Here is a 20,531-nt window from a genome sequence, read left to right as displayed (position 1 = left end):
AGCTCAGCTAGGGTGTAATAATGTTGTGTTAGAAGGAATTTGCAATAACGCCAAAGATACGCCCAAAATCTGCGTTTTTCCAGCGTTTTCTAAGCTTTATCGGTAACAAATGAACAGAAAATGTTCAAATTTAGTACGGAAGCTCAGCTAGGGTGTAATAATGTTGTGTTAGAAGGAATTTGCAATAACGCCAAAGATACGCCCAAAATCTGCGTTTTTCCAGCGTTTTCTAAGCTTTATCGGTAACAAATGAACAGAAAATGTTCAAATTTAGTACGGAAGCTCAGCTAGGGTGTAATAATGTTGTGTTAGAAGGAATTTGCAATAACGCCAAAGATACGCCCAAAATCTGCGTTTTTCCAGCGTTTTCTAAGCTTTATCGGTAACAAATGAACAGAAAATGTTCAAATTTAGTACGGAAGCTCAGCTAGGGTGTAATAATGTTGTGTTAGAAGGAATTTGCAATAACGCCAAAGATACGCCCAAAATCTGCGTTTTTCCAGCGTTTTCTAAGCTTTATCGGTAACAAATGAACAGAAAATGTTCAAATTTAGTACGGAAGCTCAGCTAGGGTGTAATAATGTTGTGTTAGAAGGAATTTGCAATAACGCCAAAGATACGCCCAAAATCTGCGTTTTTCCAGCGTTTTCTAAGCTTTATCGGTAACAAATGAACAGAAAATGTTCAAATTTAGTACGGAAGCTCAGCTAGGGTGTAATAATGTTGTGTTAGAAGGAATTTGCAATAACGCCAAAGATACGCCCAAAATCTGCGTTTTTCCAGCGTTTTCTAAGCTTTATCGGTAACAAATGAACAGAAAATGTTCAAATTTAGTACGGAAGCTCAGCTAGGGTGTAATAATGTTGTGTTAGAAGGAATTTGCAATAACGCCAAAGATACGCCCAAAATCTGCGTTTTTCCAGCGTTTTCTAAGCTTTATCGGTAACAAATGAACAGAAAATGTTCAAATTTAGTACGGAAGCTCAGCTAGGGTGTAATAATGTTGTGTTAGAAGGAATTTGCAATAACGCCAAAGATACGCCCAAAATCTGCGTTTTTCCAGCGTTTTCTAAGCTTTATCGGTAACAAATGAACAGAAAATGTTCAAATTTAGTACGGAAGCTCAGCTAGGGTGTAATAATGTTGTGTTAGAAGGAATTTGCAATAACGCCAAAGATACGCCCAATCTTGTCCTCTGTCTACAGATCAAGAGAGAGAAGCAAGAAGATGGATTTGCAGAACTTCAATTGACAACAAATAACATCAAACAGGAGCCAATAACCTCAGAGGAATCCCCAACTACTACTCAGGTATATAATAGCCAATTATCCTCATATATTTCTTGTCATTGTTTCTGATTGCATCGAAAGCTTCACTGACAATACATAATACACAAAAGTAAACAAAGATTGTGACATATATCAACAATACATTAAATAAATAGGTAGTAAAAATGTAGTTTTAATATTGAACTGATAGTGTATTATTGAGATAGCAATGAGTAATCATTCATGATGTTTCTATTGGCCATCAATATTGAAGTGATATGAGGATTGCAGGGTGAATTGGATGGTGAATGTGGTTGTCTGCTGGAGAGAGCTATGGCATTTTGTGAGTGTAGACATAAAGGCTGTGCAAAGGCTAAAAATAAACTTTCTACTCGTGTTATTTTCCCAAGTTTTTCGATTTGTATATCATCAAGCTATCAAAATGAAAAAGTTTTCTCAGGAAAACATTTTTTTCCGATCACTACTTTTTAAGATATGAGCGACTGAAGTTTAAATTTTTGGGACAGAACATTTCAAATTCGGTTAGAGATAAATCCATGAGATTTAGAGGATGGGTTCTTCATGTTATTGTTGATCTAGTAAAACAAAAATTCTCTGAAAATATAAATTTTTTAGATAGTTATTCAATTTACCAAAAATAACTCAACTAGAAGTTATTTTTGGCTATTTTTAGTAAATTGAATAACTATCTTAAAAATTGATATTTTAAGAAATTTTTTTACTAGATCAACAATACCAAGAAGAATCTATCCTCTAAATCTCATGGATTTATCTCTTACCGAATTTGAAATGTTGTCCCAAAAATTTAAACTTTAGGCGGTCATATCTCAAAAAGTAATGATAGGAAAAAAATGTTTTCCTGAAAAAACTTTTTCATTTTGATAGATTAATGATATAGAATCGAAAAACTTGGAATCTCATCAATGAACATTTTTTATTGCAATTCCATTTTAAAATATCATTAAAATGGCCACTAACATTCCGGCCCTTAGTGCATCAACTCCATGACCCTGATTGAAGAAGGTGGTATTATCTGCATAGCAGACAACACTTCTGCCATCCATGAGAGCTACATCATACACTGAAATCAAAAAGAGAAGTGGCCCCAGGACAGAGCCCTGAGGCACTCCACAGTAGAGATGGGAAGTTCGAATCACTTTACTGATCCGGGCCATGACCGAATCAATTTTAACGGGTCATGACCGAATGACACATATCTACTCCACAATTGATACAGTTTCGTATACGAGACAGCACACCAATTGCCAGTTAGCTAGTGCCACCTGGTCGTGGGTTGGAATCCCGCAGTCAGGCATGGATGCTTCATCATCTCATCAAATCACTCTCACACTTTCCAGAACACAGGCACAAACAAAAAACATTTTCGGCATCATAAGCAAATAGAATCAACCCTTCTCTCTCACTCTCTCTATCACTCTTATTTTCTCTCCCATTGCTTGATCAAATTCTTATTGCAAGTCAGTTGTAGAAACTTTGTCTCTCTGTTTCAGATTGAAATTGTGAAACATGAGAGTCCATTTGAACAAATTGACATTGAAATGAAGAATGAACCTTCTCATAGCAGTACAGCTATTCATCAGGCAAGTATTCGCATTCTCAAAGTACTTATTCACTCCGTGAGGAAGACAGTTGTAAAAAAAGTTATATCTCTTGGTTTGTCATGTAGCTTATTAAATGCTATTTCTTCCTATAATTCATCTATTGTTGATTCTCAAATGAAATCATGAGGAGAGAAATATGATAGGAGATAGAAAGAGTTATGCATTCTCCAAATCATACAGTATACCATAGAGAAAAGGATATAAGAAGATATAACATGGTATAGGTCGTTTATGTTCTAAATATCATTTCGGTTTTTTTAACTCAGAGTCCAGGCGCAAATTTCATTGCGTGGTCATTTTTGGGTAACAGCGGTGGTAGATGTCTCAATTTCTTCGTTAGGTCTAGCATAATAGGGATCGTGATGATGATAAGTCGAAATCACAGGCAAACACCTCGAAAACAAGATTGCCGCAAATTTTTTTAGGATTTTGTTATATCGCTTGTATTTCAATAACCGTTCAAGATATTGAACCGTTTTCTGAACTAAAATAATTCTAAAATCTTCCTCTACAATTTTTGTTCAATAAAAGTTCCCTCTAAAACGCATATTTTATTAGTTATAAGCCATCAGAAGCTACAAAAACGTTTTTTCTAATTTTTCAAATTTCGTTCTATTGTAACTTTTTTGTGCAAGAGATACAGAGAAATTTTAAATCTATGGAATTTAGATCGTTTTTTCAGCTTTGAAGCGATATATATCTTCGTATCGGTCATATCTGGTCGTTCTCCAGCGACCTCCAAAGAAAACACTGCATGATTTCTGGTGCGTTTTTCCATACGCATGAGGTAACAAGCTTGATTTGACTTGACAGTGAAATTTGGAACACAAACGTCTTATACCGTGGGATATCCTCTTATGCTGTCTTTTCTCTATGGTAATACTCTGACAAGAGTCATCGAAAGTGATATTCACTCTTGAAAAATGTAGTAATTTCTACAGCTAACATCATCACTTCCAATTCAATTGATGCTGTTAGTCCAGGTTGAAACTCACTATATCTTATCCAAAAATTCACCAAAAGTATTTCAGTAAGTGCTCAGCAAAAATAGTTGTTTGTGGTTTTAGAATATTTCCCTAGCTGTAAATCAAGTTATCAGATAAGACCAATCTTGTCCTCTGTCTACAGATCAAGAGAGAGAAGCAAGAAGATGGATTCGCAGAACTTCAATTGACAACAAATAACATCAAACAGGAGCCAATAACCTCAGAGGAATCCCCAACTACTACTCAGGTATATAATAGCCAATTATCCTCATATATTTCTTGCCATTGTTTCTGATTGCATCTAAAGCTTCACTGACAATATATAATACACAAAAGTAATCAAAGAGTGTGACATATATCAACAATACAAAAAATAAGTAGGTAGTAAAAATGCAGTTTTAATATTGAACTGATAGTGTATTATTGAGATAGCAATGAGTAATCCATTTATGATTTTTCTATTGGCTATCAATATTGAAGTGATATGACGATTGCAGGGTGAATTGGATGGTTAATGTGGTCGTCTGCTGAAGAGAGAAATGGCATTTTGTGAAAGTGTTGACATTAAGCAAGACAACAATATAGAATTCGAATCAATAATGAATCAATTGTATTTTCATTCTAATAACGAGCACTGATCCATTGCAATTCAAACAGACATGCAAGTTGAACATGTGTGTATACACATATTCATCTTGCATGTTTTGTCATCAGCAACAACCACACAACTTTCCTTGCCGTTACGAAAATTGATCACCTAACGCTAGTGTTCACGCGCATCTCTAGTCTACTATTCTAAGATCTGAGCCTGCTGGTTACAGGAGTATAACGCTGGAGACACACGAGGTCTGCTATCTCTTCATAGTGAATGATTTAATAGAATAAAAAGTTGCCAACAGTTTGCATTTGAATGATCACATTTTCTAGAATTTCGAGCTTATTTCCATTTTTAGTTGAAAATGTTACTAAACATTAATTGTAGAGATTTTCATGCTCAATCATTTCCACTTGAATTTTTTTGTTTAAATTGTATCTGAAGACTGATTATTGGGAATCTAAAATCAAACTTTGCATAGATGGGGCGAAGCTCCTGAAATTTTCAGAGATATGGGACTCGTGGCAGTTGATAGAGCTTATCAAAGTTTATTATAGGTTTAAATTTGATCAAAATCGTTGGAGCCGTTTTCGAGAAAATCGCGAAAACCCCTGTTTTTGACAACATTTTTGCCATTTCAGCCGCCATCTTGAATTGCATTTGATTGAAATTGTTCGTGTCGGATACGTATAGTGTAAAGACCTTAAGTTCCAAATTTCATGTCCCTACCTATGGTAATAGGGCGAGGAAAGTGAAAATGAACTTCTGAATTACAAATTATTAAGATACAAAAATAATTAAAACTCAAATAGTGGAGAAAAAAGAGAAGTGAAGGAAAAATAAACCACAAAAATCAAAGATACGAAAAACCAACCTCAATAATTTTTTCCAAAGCCTTTTCCTGTGATGACACAACAATGCATGACGAAATGTGTGTACACACATGTTCATCATGCTTGTCCTGTCGTTAGTAGCTACCCATAGTTACAATTTCACTACTACTCCTGTATTTCTCAAATAATACTATTCACCATTCATATTTGAATACACGTTAAATCTGATTCAACCACTTCAATCAGCAGTCAGAATAATAAGTTTCTATGTCACATTAGGAAAAGTGTTTGTAGTGGGGAGTGTATGATGTAGTATTAGGATAAATTTACATTTTGTGACCAGAAAAATAATTATTCTAATCTACTCGATCAACATATATTTCCAGAGCTATAAATTTCTGAGTTTGTATGTTGACTTAGCAATCAAATGATTGTTCCCAAACTCTGCTCTCATTTGATCAAAGTACCACTGTTTGTGTATGAGCAGTGTTGTAATGTGAATATATTCTGCAGATGGCGACAGTTGCAGTAGATAGCAGCCAAGAACCAGCGCCAGAGTGCAGCACTGCATTCGCTCCAACCGATAATGACTTCAGCCAACAACATTATTTAATCCCTGGCTACAATCTAATATTCATCAAAGAAGAAGGTAAGATATAACTGTGTCTTGTTAGTCATATCAAAGAAATGTATTTGACAACACATATTTGAATCAAATAAGCTTTCAAGTTAAGCTGAGAAACACTGTTCAAGAATAATTATTACTAAACGAAATCCAAATTAAATGCTGTAATTCACCACGAAGTCTTCTGCTACTGCAAATATTGATAACAGGGTAAACAGCTAGATGGAAATTCAATGAGCGCTACTGTTCAAAAATTATTTGTCAGCATGGGAATCGAACCCAGTACCTACTAATTGCCGGTCAGGAATGCTTACCCTTAAACCAAACTGACAATCTCTGGATAGCAGCGCTCATTTTATACGAAGCCATAGCGGCCAGCCAGTCTACAGATGGAAATTACTGAGATATTGCAATTATTCAAATGTATTTTCCATCTGTTCAAGAATAGTTTGTTGTATATTTTCTCAAGTAATGTTGTATGTTTATTTTTGTAGATTCCCAAGATGGAGAAGACATTTCAGAAGAAGTTGACTTTGGCGCAGTGAAGAGTGAAGCAGAGATGTGGCCTTCTATCAGCGGCACTGCCAATGCAACAGAAGTGGGTGGACTGGATGCACATTCAATCTCTCCAGTGGAAAAGTGCACTGAGCCAACTGTGGCTGGCAAAGAGACCAAGCTCTACAACTGTGCCGACTGCAGCTATGAAACAACACGGATTGCTGCTTTGAAGAGACACATTAGAACACACACTGGGGAAAAACCATTCAGTTGCGATTTATGTGATTATAAATGTACCACTTTAGGCAACATGAAAATACATATCAGATCACATACAGGTGACAAACCATTTAGTTGCGAATTTTGTGACTACAAATGTGCTCAATCATGTTATTTGAAGAAACACATCAGAACACATACAGGTGAAAAACCATTTAGTTGCGAATTTTGTGATCACAAATGTGCTCATTTAACTGATTTGAAGAAACACATTAGAACACATACAGGTGTAAAACCATTCAGTTGCGAATTTTGTGACTACAAATGTGCATCTTCAGGCTGTTTGAAAAAACATATCAGAACACATACAGATGAAAAACCATTTAGTTGCGAATTTTGTGACTACAAATGTGCTACTTCAAGTTCTTTGAAGAGACACATCAGAACACACACTGGTGAAAAACCATTTAGTTGCGAATTTTGTGACTACAAATGTGCTACTTCAAGTTCTTTGAAGAGACACATCAGAACACACACTGGTGAAAAACCATTCAGTTGCGAATTTTGTGACTACAAATGTGCTCAATCAGGTGCTTTGAAGAGACACATCAGAACACATACAGGTGAAAAACCATTTAGTTGCGAATTTTGTGACTACAAATGTGCTATTTCAGCCAATTTGAAGAAACATATCAGAACACATACAGGTGAGAAACCATTTAGTTGCGAATTTTGTGACTACAAATGTGCTCAATCAGGTGCTTTGAAGAGACATATCAGACTGAAACACACTGGGGAAAAAGCCTGTGTGAAGAAATAATTCTGAGATAAATGTTACTTAATGTGCTGATTCATGTACTTATAAGGCACATAATATTAGAAGGCAAAGCGTTGAAAAATAATAGTATAATAGTTCTATTGACATTGTTTTGTTTCGCAATTGAGATTTGTGTGATTGGTGTCAGATTCTCGTGCGCTTAATCATTTAGTGTAACTTAATTGAGTAAATTTCAATTCAGTACATTTTTCCGTACTGACTAGGATGACATGAAGGTTTAGCACTTAGCAGATTGAAACATCAATTGGGATTAATGAGTGCAATTTTATGCAAGTTGAGTCTATGTCTTTATCCATCTGCCAGATTTACTTTTCTCTCCTCATATTAACTTATCCAGAAATATTAATTTGCAGAAATCAAAGCAACAAGTTGGTGAGTTTCTAATGCTTTATCCTTAAAACTTGGTCTTGCAAGGAGCTCTCCCACTCTCGTTAAATGTAAAGAATATTCATGCCTCTTCAATTGTAAATTCGTAAAATTCAAAGCAATCTACACATAATATTTTTCCAAATTTAAATTATTTATTTGCAGTTTTATTCGTTTACAATATGAATTTCTGCATTGTTACAATAAATCTACATTTATTCAATTATATAAATCACAAATTTATAAAATACATAATAAGACACTAAATAAGTTTAGTAACTATTATAAAGCTACTATTGTTTCATTTGATTCCAATCAAGCCTTGTGTCTAGATAGGTAGGAGTTGGATCCGAGGGAGGAAAGCGGTAAAAAAAATAAAAACATCAAAAGTCATCCATCTTAAAACTCGAGAACCGGGAAATAAGCTCTATTTGTCAATACTTTGAGATATTCTTCTTAAATTGAAATTTTGAATTAAAAACTTTAGTTTCGCTTGGAAAATTGTAAGTACATAATATAGTACCTTGTCTTCTATGGGAGAACATACGGTAGTCTACCTGATATTCTTCGAGATACCAATGAGCCTCACAACTGTTATATGTCAGCCAAGTCCGCCAGTTTATAGTGTTCTTGTGGAATCATGTTTAATCTGAATAGTCCGTATCAGACTCACTGTCATATGTTGAGTGTTTAAGTTGTAGATTGCTAGTAAATCGATAATAATTATCCATTCAATCTCACAACCCAGAAAGATTGTCTTGTTGGGAGATTCATACATGAATCAAGGTTTCTTTTTTCTCTGAGAAGTGGTTTTAATGAGAATTATCATCCATTCATTGATTGTGTTGACAAATTAATATTATTAATCACCCGAGAAATGTTCTTCTTTATTAATTTGTACATCATGTACTAGTTTATACAGGACAAAATGTCAGAGGTTGTCTGGTATAGCTCAGCTGGTAGAGCTGTCTCCTCAAATGTGAAAAGATCCATTCTGATGATCTCATCTTCATAACAATTAAATTTTCTTTAAATTACCACCTCTTCAACAACAAAACAACAATATTGTCTTTGCAAAACCCTTTGAACTGCTATGCTCCATATTATGATGTTATTGTTGTTAATATGGCTGCGTTGATTAATTCAAAAGCCTCCTGGCATATTATAGATTTTATTATTTATTTAGAATAAGATGGGATACAACTTGAGAGGGACTAATTGATTTTATTTTATGGACTGTTGAGAGTTCTATCCTTTCGAATATCAATTTTGTATTGTATCACAAACAGTTATAATTCACTAGAGATTCATTATATTAATATTATTATTTAGATTAGCCTATCAATAGTTTTTAGCAATCTCTTGTAAGATAAACTTCTTGTTAATAGATATTCTATCTTTGAGGAATATTCTATACATTTCTCCTGTCTTCCATCATTATTTACTTCAATTTATCAACTTTCAATAAATTCTCGAAATCGTCATCCTAGCCTACAATTTTGATATTTCCAGCTTCTAGGTGTGGAACTCCTATTCCCCCACAGGTATCTGTGGTTATATTTCTATAATGTGTATCTTTTTATATAATTTAACTTATACTCTAACTACTGTTGAAAGAACAAAAATAATAAAGAAAAATCAAACATTGAATCTCTGGTTGTGATGCCTTTTTGCCTTAATTTTTTCATCATTAACTTATTCAATATTGAACAATAATATATAATTTCTGGTATGCACTAGGAATGAATTTGACTCAGATTCGTTATTGATTCTTTGTTGTTATTGCTATAAGTAGGTAATTGCTCAGCAGATCAGTTGAGAATGATGTGTCTGCTAAATCCTTTGAATGGGTTCGTATCACACTAGGACTAGGAAGAGGAAGGGTCAGAACGAGTTGTTCTTTTTGAAAAAAACAGACATACATGAGCCATTTAATATATTAGTAAGCTTCCTCGTCATTTGAATTTTTTTGAAGATGTTGATGTTTTTGAGTTGAAAAGCTTCATAGCTGGTTGGATCATTCTATACAATGGAAGAGTTTTGTGTGTAGAGAGTGAATCTGTCTTCTTTTGAGTGATTCTTTGGAATGTATTATAAATTTTAGAAATTTCTATATTTCGATGAGAATCTCTAGGAAGATTTCAAAAACTATCAAACAAAACAAGCTGTAGCTTATTGGTCTACTCATCCAAAAATGATGAGATATCAAAAGGTAAGCATTGATACATCGTTTGTAGAAAATGACAAAGTGAAATGGATCCATCTTATCCTTCCATTCTAAGCTTGAAATCTTACCTCCCACAAATCCGAGCTGACAAATCTGATTTCAACAATGCAAGGTGTGTTCAAAAAGTAAGGTGACTTTGAATTTCGTGGGTAATGCACGTTTGATTTTCTATTTTGTTGCCTTAGTATACATGTCCTGAGCATATATTTCAAGTGGATAGCATGTCTAGATTTCTTTTTGACAGGTAAAAGTCAGACGTATTTTGGTGAGCTTGGCGAATTTTCTTCTATATAAAAAAATGGATCAAAGAATTTGAGTCAAATTTCATATAAAAAATGGAATTAAGTGCTCCAAAGCACTTGAAATGTTGACAGTGGCATAGGGTGAGTCTACTCTTGATGGGAAAACCCGTGTATGAGTGGTACAAGCTCTTCCAAGATGGACGAGAAGATGCCAATGACGAACTCAGCTCTGGACGCCCCAGCACTACAACAGATGGAAATGTCAAAATAGTGGACAAAATTGTTTTGGAAAATCATTGAATCACTATCAGAGAAGTTGCAGAAGATTTTGGCATATTGGTTGGCTCGAGCCATTAATTTTTTCGATATTTTGGGCATGAAAGGTGTGTCAGTGAATTTTGTTCCAAAATTGCTCAATTTCAACCAGAATAACCATTGCATGACAATCGCTCATGAGCTATTGGATGATGTCAATGATGACCCTGATTTGTTCAAAAGGATCATAACAGATGACAAAACATGGGTATACGGTTATGAAGTCAAAAGTAGGGCTCAATCATTCCAGTGGAAGCACACTGAACTAGGACGCAAATTTCTGAGCATACCAAAATAATATGTCTGACCTTTGTAACTGTCAAAAATAAACTAAACATGCTATTCACTTGAAACTTAGAAAATATGCACAGGAAATGTTTACTAATAATGCAACAAAATAAGAAAATCAAATGAGCAATGCCTGTGAAATTCAAAAAGTCAACTTACTTTTTGAACACATCTCGTGTATATCGATGAGAATATATACAAGAGACAATATAGTTTACTGTTTTTGAAGGGATGGATTCCTTTATGTACTTTACAAGAACCAGGAGTTTTTCCATATACTAACATTCCATTCATCACCTGGTTGCAATCCTTGTCGCAATCCAGTGTGATATGCTTGGCATTCTCTTCAGACTGATTAGTCCTCGTGACCTACGTGAGGTCCACTCCTGGCCTTCTTTGTAGGTCCTTCCGCTGAGGAAGGGGAGTGCCAAACTGCCTCTAGGGCACCCGGCCACCCTTGACTTAGCCTCTTGACCCACATTTGTGCCAGGAGTTTCACCCATCTCTGGTCTCTTGAGTTTTTTCTTCGCCCCTCTGAAACTTTGCAGGGTCAAAAGCCTCACCACTCCTAAGAAGTTTTGCCTAAATGGCTGCCCTTCTTTGAGAAGTGGTGAGTTTTGGCATCTCCACCCACAAACTCGTGACCAACGTGAGTTCCACTCCTGGCCTTTTTGTAGGTCCTTCCGCTGAGAAAGGGGAGTGCCAAACTGCCTCTAGGGCGCCCGGCCACCCTTGACTCAGCCTCTTGACCCACATTTGTGCCTCGAGTTTCACCCATGTCTGGTCTCTTGGGTTTTCTTTCTGGCACTCCGAAACTTCCCTGATGGGGCAGATCCTGTAGGTTTAAAGGCAAGGCAACTTTTGGAGTTGACTTGAGGTCCATTTTAGTCGCCTCCTACGACAAGCATGGATACTGTGGGTGAATTCTGGTTTTCAACACATTCTTGAGTTCGATGATCGACACAAAGCTCCCCCAACCCACAGGGGGCTATAGATAATAACAGAATATCGATAACTTTGAAAAAAATACAATAATTTTTTATTGGGATGAGTATCGTGCTGAAAAAATCGATTAAGAGATAGATCGATACAGAAATCATAGATTAATCATACTGAAAGCATCAATCGATGTTTTCTGTACCGATTTTCCAGCATTATTCAAATCAATTACCAATTGAGCATTATTCAAATCAAAAAAGCAAGCAATATGAAGTCAAAACTAGGCCTAGTCATATTAAATAAATTGCTAATAAAGTGATAACAGATTTCAAGAATATTTATCGAGATGAATTTTATACAGACGATAACCTTCTATCGATAACTTTGTATATCGACATTTTTGACAGATGATTTGATACTATCGAAATAGGTACAAAAAAGAAAGACCGAATTTTTAGTCTGGCTAATTTTTTTCATTTCTAATTTGATTTTAGTATAGATAAATCTCTTGATGATAAGTTTGGTTTTGTGTATTCTCATTAGTCATGAGTAATCACGTAAGTAAGCGTTTCTGCAATATACAAACACTTCTCGAAACAAATATTTTGAAACTTAACCTCAATTATTATAAATATTTATGATCCTTCTCTTGTTCTCTAACTACCATAGTACAGTACCTAAGTTAGATTCTGTATAAGCTTAAAATTAATTTTGTAATTTAGGCTCATAAAATTCAACAGCCTCGGCTAGATGAGATTTCCATCTCCAGAGGCCAACTGGCAGCCTTTTGTGATATGGTAGTAACCCAACGTGCTTCATATTTTTAGCTTGTTTATAATAAGTTATGCTTTGTCTCTTATGAGGAAAAATAAGATGCATCACCTAACAGACCAAGTATTCTAAAAACATGTTGAATAAACTTAAGTTCAGACCTTGCATGTCGCTTGAGATTTAATTACCTCACCAGGCAACTCTCTATTGTTTCCAAAATATTCAAAACTTTGCTAGTCATAATAGCAGCCTAGAACTTGTTATACAATGTGATATTAGTAGCATTTGCATACTACTGTAAATTCATATTTGTATGATTAATGATTGAAGACTGCCATCTAATTTGTGTGATTTTGTCATAAGAGTCGCATATCAAATCAATTGCAACCAAAAATTTGACTCAAGGTAGAGTGGCCATCAATTTAAACTTGAGATAAAATTTAATATACTTATCGAAGAAACTTGAAGTACAGAGCAATTTGAAAAATGACTTTTCTCTGCTGTTTCCAGGTTTCTCTACTGCAAAATATGGAGTATCTTGTCTGTGAGTACACATTTATTACATCTTGGTTTATGAGCTTTGATGTCCTATAATGAGGAGCACTAAAATAATTCAGCATTAGTTGAATTAGAAGATGCATTGATGTTATATACTGGAAATATTGGCAGCTTAAAGTAAATCTCAGTTTCAGCATCTCTTCTAAATCTCAGCATTCTACCAATTTCATGCATGTGATACACTCTTTTATATCCTCACATGTTGTTTTGTCATCCAAATTTGAATTGAATGTACGGTACCTAGGCTGTTCATTGAAAGAGAGAGAGAGAGTTCATTGTGTGTCATAATACAATTGAAGTTTTAGTTTTTAAATAAATAATTGATAAAAGTTCAATCAGCCGCCATTTTGGATACAAGTATTATAGAACATTTTTATCGATGTCATCTTTCTTGTTTTGAAAAGACCTTTACAATGATGCACCACACAATGGTTGTTTACATTTAAAATATCTGAGTTACAACACATAAGTCACCCCCTGATGTGGGGTTGAAATTCATTTTTACATCAAAAGGTAGAGTATTTGACCAATAACTTATCCTGAAAGGTACAGTATTATATCAACAACAGTCTCCAACTTATTGAAGGGTTCCCATACACATGACTCACTCTGTATATGTGTATCAAACACATGAAATATTAGCTTTTAATATAAATTATTATTGTTCATTACCCAATAAAATTTTTTTCAATTGATTGCATAAAATTTATTTCAGGTGGAAAGATTGCCAAAGTTGAGCTCATGAGGGTAGATGACATCTCAAAATCCGAATCAATAATCTATTCACAGGTAATAAATATTTTTAAAACGTTTCAAACCTATCATGAATGCCTGTCAAGCAATTCTTCATCTGTCAACTATGCTTGTTGCCGGCAAGGATAGCTGAGACGACTAAGGCGTTGCACCCTTCAGTCTGCTAGAGCCCCGTGATTATGGGTTCGAATCCCGCAGTCATGCATGGATGCTTCTTCATCTCATCAAATCACTCTCACACTTTCCAGAACACAGGCACAATCAAAAAACACTTTCGGCATCATAAGCAAATAGAATTAACTCTTTCTCTCCCACTCTTATTTTCTCTCTCATTGCTTGATCAAATTCTCCTATCATTCGTTAAAATTGATAGTACTAAAATCTACAAATCCATATCTCAATTTTCCTTGTAAGTTAGTTGTAGGAACTTTGTCTTTCTGTTTCAGATTGAAATTGTGAAACATGAGAGTCCATTTGAACAAATTGACATTGAAATGAAGAATGAACCTTCTCATAGCAATACAGCTATTCATCAGGCAAGTATTTGCATTCTCAAAGTTCCTTTTCTCTATAGTAATACTCTGACAAGAGTCATCGAAAGTGATATTCACTTCAAAAATGTAGTAATTTCTACAGCTAACATCAACACTTCCAATTCAATTGATGCTGTTAGTCCAGGTTGAAACTCACTATATCTTATCCAAAAATTCACCAAAAGTATTTCAGTAAGTGCTCAGCAAAAATAGTTGTTTGTGGTTTTTGAATCTTCCCCTAGCTGTAAATCAAGTTATCAGATAAGACCAATCTTGTCCTCTGTCTACAGATCAAGAGAGAGAAGCAAGAAGATGGATTTGCAGAACTTCAATTGACAACAAATAACATCAAACAGGAGCCAATAACCTCAGAGGAATCCCCAACTACTACTCAGGTATATATCAACCAATATATAAAAGCGAAATGGCACTCACTCACTGACTGACTGACTCACTCAATCGCAGAACTAAAAATCTACCGGACCAAAAACGTTCAAATTTGGTAGGTATGTTCAGTTGGCCCTTTAGAGGCGCACTAAGAGCGGATTTGAAAAAAAATTCAAAAGATACGCCCAAAATCTGCGTTTTCCAGCGTTTTCTCAGCTTTATCGGGAACAAATGAACAGAAAATGTTCAAATTTAGTACAGAAGCTCAGCTAGGGTGTAATAATGTTGTGTTAGAAGGAATTTGCAATAACGCCAAAGATACGCCCAAAATCTGCATTTTCCAGCGTTTTTTGCGCTTTCTCAGCTTTGTCGAGAACTAATGAATACAAAATGTTCAAATTTACTACAGAAGCTCAGCTAGGGTGTAATAATGTTGTGTTAGAAGGAATTTGCAATAACGCCAAAGATACGCCCAAAATCTGCGTTTTCCAGCGTTTTCTCAGCTTTATCGGGAACAAATGAACAGAAAATGTTCAAATTTGGTCTTATTTCTTGCCATTGTTTCTGATTTAATCTAAAGCTTCACTGACAATACATAATACACAAAAGTAATCAAAGAGTGTGACATATATTAAAAATACATTAAATAAATAGGTAGTAAAAATGTAGTTTTAATATTGAACTGATAGTGTATTATTGAGATAGCAATGAGTAATCATTCATGATGTTTCTATTGGCCATCAATATTGAAGTGATATGAGGATTGCAGGGTGAATTGGATGGTTGATGTGGTCGTCTGCTGGAGAGAGAAGTGGCATTTCGTGAGAGTTTTGGCATTAAGCAGGACAACAATACAGAACTCGATCCACAGCTTGTAATGTGTCAATTTCATCTCATCAATGAACATTTTTTATTGCAATTCCATTTTAAAATATCATTAAAATGGCCACTAACATTCCGGCCCTTAGTGCATCAACTCCATGACCCTGATTGAAGAAGGTGGTATCATCTGCATAGCAGACAACACTTCTGCCATCCATGAGAGCTACATCATACACTGAAATCAAAAAGAGAAGTGGCCCCAGGACAGAGCCCTGAGGCACTCCACAGTAGAGATGGGAAGTTCGAATCACTTTACTGATCCGGGCCATGACCGAATCTATTTTAACGGGTCATGACCGAATGACACATATCTACTCCACAATTGATACAGTTTCGTATACGAGACAGCACACCAATTGCCAGTTAGCTAGTGCCACCTGGTCGTGGGTTGGAATCCCGCAGTCAGGCATGGATGCTTCATCATCTCATCAAATCACTCTCACACTTTCCAGAACACAGGCACAAACAAAAAACACTTTCGGCATCATAAGCAAATAGAATCAACTCTTTCTCTCTCACTCTCTCTCCCACTCTTATTTTCTCTCCCATTGCTTGATCAAATTCTCCTATCATTGTTTAAAATTGAATGTGCTAAAATCTAAAAAGTCATATTTCAATTCTTCTTATAAGTTAGTTGTAAAAACGTTGCCTCTCTGTTTCAGATTGAAATTGTGAAACATGAGAGTCCATTTGAACAAATTGACATTGAAATGAAGAATGAACCTTCTCATAGCAATACAGCTATTCATCAGGCAAGTATTCGCATTCTCAAAGTACTTATTCACTCCGTGAGGAAGACAGTTGTAAAAAAGTTATATCTCTTGGTTTGTCATGTAGCTTATTAAATGCTATTTCTTCCTATAATTCATCTATTGTTGATTCTCAAATGAAATCATGAGGAGAGAAATATGATAGGAGATAGAAAGAGTTATGCATTCTCCAAATCATACAGTATACCATAGAGAAAAGGATATAAGAAGATATAACATGGTATAGGTCATTTATGTTCTAAATATCATTTCGGTTTTTTTAACTCATAGTCCAGGCGCAAATTTCATTGCGTGGTCATTTTTGGGTAACAGCGGTGGTAGATGTCTCAATTTCTTCGTTAGGTCTAGCATAATAGGGATCGTGATGATGATAAGTCGAAATCACAGGCAAACACCTCGAAAACAAGATTGCCGCAAAATTTTTTAGGATTTTGTTATATCGCTTGTATTTCAATTGAACCGTTTTCTGAACTAAAATAATTCTAAAATCTTCGTCTACAATTTTTGTTCAAGAAAAGTTCCCTCTAAAACGTATATTTTATTAGTTATAAGCCTTCAAAAGCCTCAAAAAGGTTTTTTCTTATTTTTAAAATTTCGTTCTATTGTAACTTTTTTGTGCAAGAGATACAGAGAAATTTTAAATCTATGGAATTTAGATCGTTTTTTCAGCTTTGAAACGATATATATCTTCGTATCGGTCATATCTGGTCGTTCTCCAGCGACCTCCAAAGAAAACACTGCATGATTTATGGTGCGTTTTTCCATACGCATGAGGTAACAAGCTTGAATTGACTTGAAAGTGAAATTTGGAACACAAACGTCTTATACCGTGGGATATCCTCTTATGCTGTCTTTTCTCTATGGTAATACTCTGACAAGAGTCATCGAAAGTGATATTCACTCTTGAAAAATGTAGTAATTTCTACAGCTAACATCATCACTTCCAATTCAATTGATGCTGTTAGTCCAGGTTGAAACTCACTATATCTTATCCAAAAATTCACCAAAAGTATTTCAGTAAGTGCTCAGCAAAAAAAGTTGTTTGTGGTTTTTGAATCTTCCCCTAGCTGTAAATCAAGTTATCAGATAAGACCAATCTTGTCCTCTGTCTACAGATCAAGAGAGAGAAGCAAGAAGATGGATTTGTAGAACTTCAATTGACAACAAATAACATCAAACAGGAGCCAATAACTTCAGAGGAAGCCCCAACTACTACTCAGGTATATATCAACCAATTATCCTCATATATTTCTTGCCATTGTTTCTGATTGCATCTAAAGCTTCACTGACAATACATAATACACAAAAGTAATCAAAGAGTGTGACATATAGCAACAATACTTTAAATAAATAGGTAGTAAAAATGCAGTTTTAATATTGAACTGATAGTGTATTATTGAGAAAGCAATGAGTGGTATTGTTATCATTCTTGATGTCTATTGGCTATCAATATCTCATATTTTTAAACGAGCAATTTCTGTTTATATGTTTAGATGTATATATTATATGTATGTGACTGGATCTCGAAAACAGCTCTAACTATTCTCACGAAATTTGGAATATAGTACGTTTATGATATAAAAATTCGATTGCACTAGGTCTCATCCCTGGGAAAACTCGCTGAAGAACATGAAAAGGATAATTCATCCTTGGAAAAACAGATGATAATTTCGTCGTCTGTCGATAACAGAAGATGCGTGTGCCTGTGTGGGAGATCAACTGTGTAATCAATCAGCTTACCGTATCTCGCGAGAAATCTAGAAATTTTAATAGACTCGATCAAAATAATCTGATTTGTTGACATGACATGGTATATCATAATATTCAAAGTTAATCATTATTTTACAGTTTTAAGTGATTAGTGAGTGTTATTTTGTTATTCAATTTGGTTTGTAAACAATCTAAATTAGAACTTTTCTGTTTTCAAATATTTGGACTGAAAATTGATTGAAGTGTATGGAACATAACCTACTTTTTGGACCATTTATAGTGTATAAATGAAAATTTGGGGAAGAAACAGTTTTGGGCTGTGCCTGTTAGTCCTTCCCCAATCATTTAAAAGAATTGTGTTCTGTTTATCAATAAATAAATAACGAGCGAAGCTCGGTGCCCCGATATTTGAAGTGATATGATGATTGCAGGGTGAATTGGATGGTTGATGTGGTCGTCTGCTGGAGAGAGAAGTGGCATTTTGTGAAAGTGTTGACATTAAGCAGGGAAACAATACAGGATTCGAATCAATTGACAAATTCATCCTATTAACGAGCACTGTTCTATTGCAATTCTATTTAAAAACGCCAGGACATGCATGATAAACATGCATAGTTCCAATTTCATAACTACTCCTGTATTTCTCAAATAATACTATTCACCATTAAATAATATCATTAATAATAATAATACCATTAAATAATACCATTCACCATATTTGAATTAATTGTTCAATCTATTTCAACCACTTGACAATTGGCAGTCAGATTAATAAGTTTGTAGTGGGGAGTGTAGTGATGTAGTATTAGGATAAATTTACATTTTGTGATCAGAAAAATAATTATTCTAATCTACTCGATCAACATATATTTCCAGAGCTATAAATTTCTGAGTTTGTATGTTGACTTAGCAATCAAATGATTGTTCCCAAACTCTGCTCTCATTTGATCAAAGTACCACTGTTTGTGTATGAGCAGTGTTGTAATGTGAATATATTTGCAGATGGCGACAGTTGCAGTAGATAGCAGCCAAGAACCAGCGCCAGAGTGCAGCACTGCATTCGCTCCAACCGATAATGACTTCAGCCAACAACATTATTTAATCCCTGGCTACAATCTAATATTCATCAAAGAAGAAGGTAAGATATAACTGTGTCTTGTTAGTCATATCAAAGAAATGTATTTGACAACACATACTTGAATCAAATAAGCTTTCAAGTTAAGCTGAGAAACACTGTTCAAGAATAATTATTACTAAACGAAATCCAAATTAAATGCTGTAATTCACCACGAAGTCTTCTGCTACTGCAAATATTGATAACAGGGTAAACAGCTAGATGGAAATTCAATGAGCGCTACTGTTCAAAAATTATTTGTCAGCATGGGAATCGAACCCAGTACCTACTAATTGCCGGTCAGGAATGCTTACCCTTAAACCAAACTGACAATCTCTGGATAGCAGCGCTCATTTTATACGAAGCCATAGCGGCCAGCCAGTCTACAGATAGAAATTACTGAGATATTGCAATTATTCAAATGTATTTTCCATCTGTTCAAGAATAGTTTGTTGTATATTTTCTCAAGTAATGTTGTATGTTTATTTTTGTAGATTCCCAAGATGGAGAAGACATTTCAGAAGAAGTTGACTTTGGCGCAGTGAAGAGTGAAGCAGAGATGTGGCCTTCTATCAGCGGCACTGCCAATGCAACAGAAGTGGGTGGACTGGATGCACATTCAATCTCTCCAGTGGAAAAGTGCACTGAGCCAACTGTGGCTGGCAAAGAGACCAAGCTCTACAGCTGTGCTGACTGCAGCTATGAAACAACATGGATTGCTGCTTTGAAGAGACACATTAGAACACACACTGGGGAAAAACCATTCAGTTGCGAATTTTGTGACTACAAATGTGCTACTTTAGGTAATTTGAAGAGACACATCAGAACACACACTGGTGAAAAACCATTCAGTTGCGAATTTTGTGACTATAAATGTAGTCAGAAATCTAGCTTGAAATTACATCTCAGAACACATACAGATGAAAAACCATTTAGTTGCGAATTTTGTGACTACAAATGTGCTACTTCAGGTGATTTGAAGAGGCACATAAGAACACACACTGGGGAAAAACCATTCAGTTGCGAATTTTGTGACTACAAATGTGCTACTTTAGGTAATTTGAAGAGGCACATAAGAACACACACTGGGGAAAAACCATTCAGTTGCGAATTTTGTGACTATAAATGTAGTCAGAAATCTAGCTTGAAATTACATCTCAGAACACATACA

The 20,531-nt window shown here is 35.1% G+C and overlaps 1 protein-coding gene across 45 annotated transcripts in view; it reads left to right on the top strand.

Annotated features, from left to right (window-relative positions):
* Nucleotides 1–20,531, top strand: part of LOC111055396 (gastrula zinc finger protein 5-1-like) — a 116,221-nt gene that overhangs the window by 47,107 nt on the left and 48,583 nt on the right. For 30 of the 45 annotated variants that reach the window (XR_005571229.1, XM_039427778.1, XM_039427748.1 and 27 more), the window contains 6 exons: nucleotides 1,206–1,310; nucleotides 2,801–2,890; nucleotides 4,040–4,144; nucleotides 14,411–14,500; nucleotides 14,788–14,892; nucleotides 16,429–16,518. Coding sequence is in view for 44 of the 45 variants with exons in the window: in XM_039427778.1 (XP_039283712.1) it covers nucleotides 1,206–1,310; nucleotides 2,801–2,890; nucleotides 4,040–4,144; nucleotides 14,411–14,500; nucleotides 14,788–14,892; nucleotides 16,429–16,518 (585 nt within the window). In the remaining variant the exon portion in view is untranslated. Of the gene's footprint in view, nucleotides 1–1,205; nucleotides 1,311–2,800; nucleotides 2,891–4,039; nucleotides 4,145–5,838; nucleotides 5,975–6,444; nucleotides 9,522–14,410; nucleotides 14,501–14,787; nucleotides 14,893–16,428; nucleotides 16,519–17,651; nucleotides 17,757–18,677; nucleotides 19,227–20,531 lie in introns of those variants that run through there. The other 15 variants (XM_039427716.1, XM_039427697.1, XM_039427662.1 and 12 more) reach the window with 10 other exon arrangements.

The sequence above is a fragment of the Nilaparvata lugens genome, chromosome 1, assembly GCF_014356525.2.
Source record: "Nilaparvata lugens isolate BPH chromosome 1, ASM1435652v1, whole genome shotgun sequence".
NCBI lineage: Eukaryota > Metazoa > Arthropoda > Insecta > Hemiptera > Delphacidae > Nilaparvata > Nilaparvata lugens.
The sequence above is the reverse complement of the archived record's forward strand: the minus strand, read 5'-3'. Positions and strand labels throughout refer to the sequence as shown.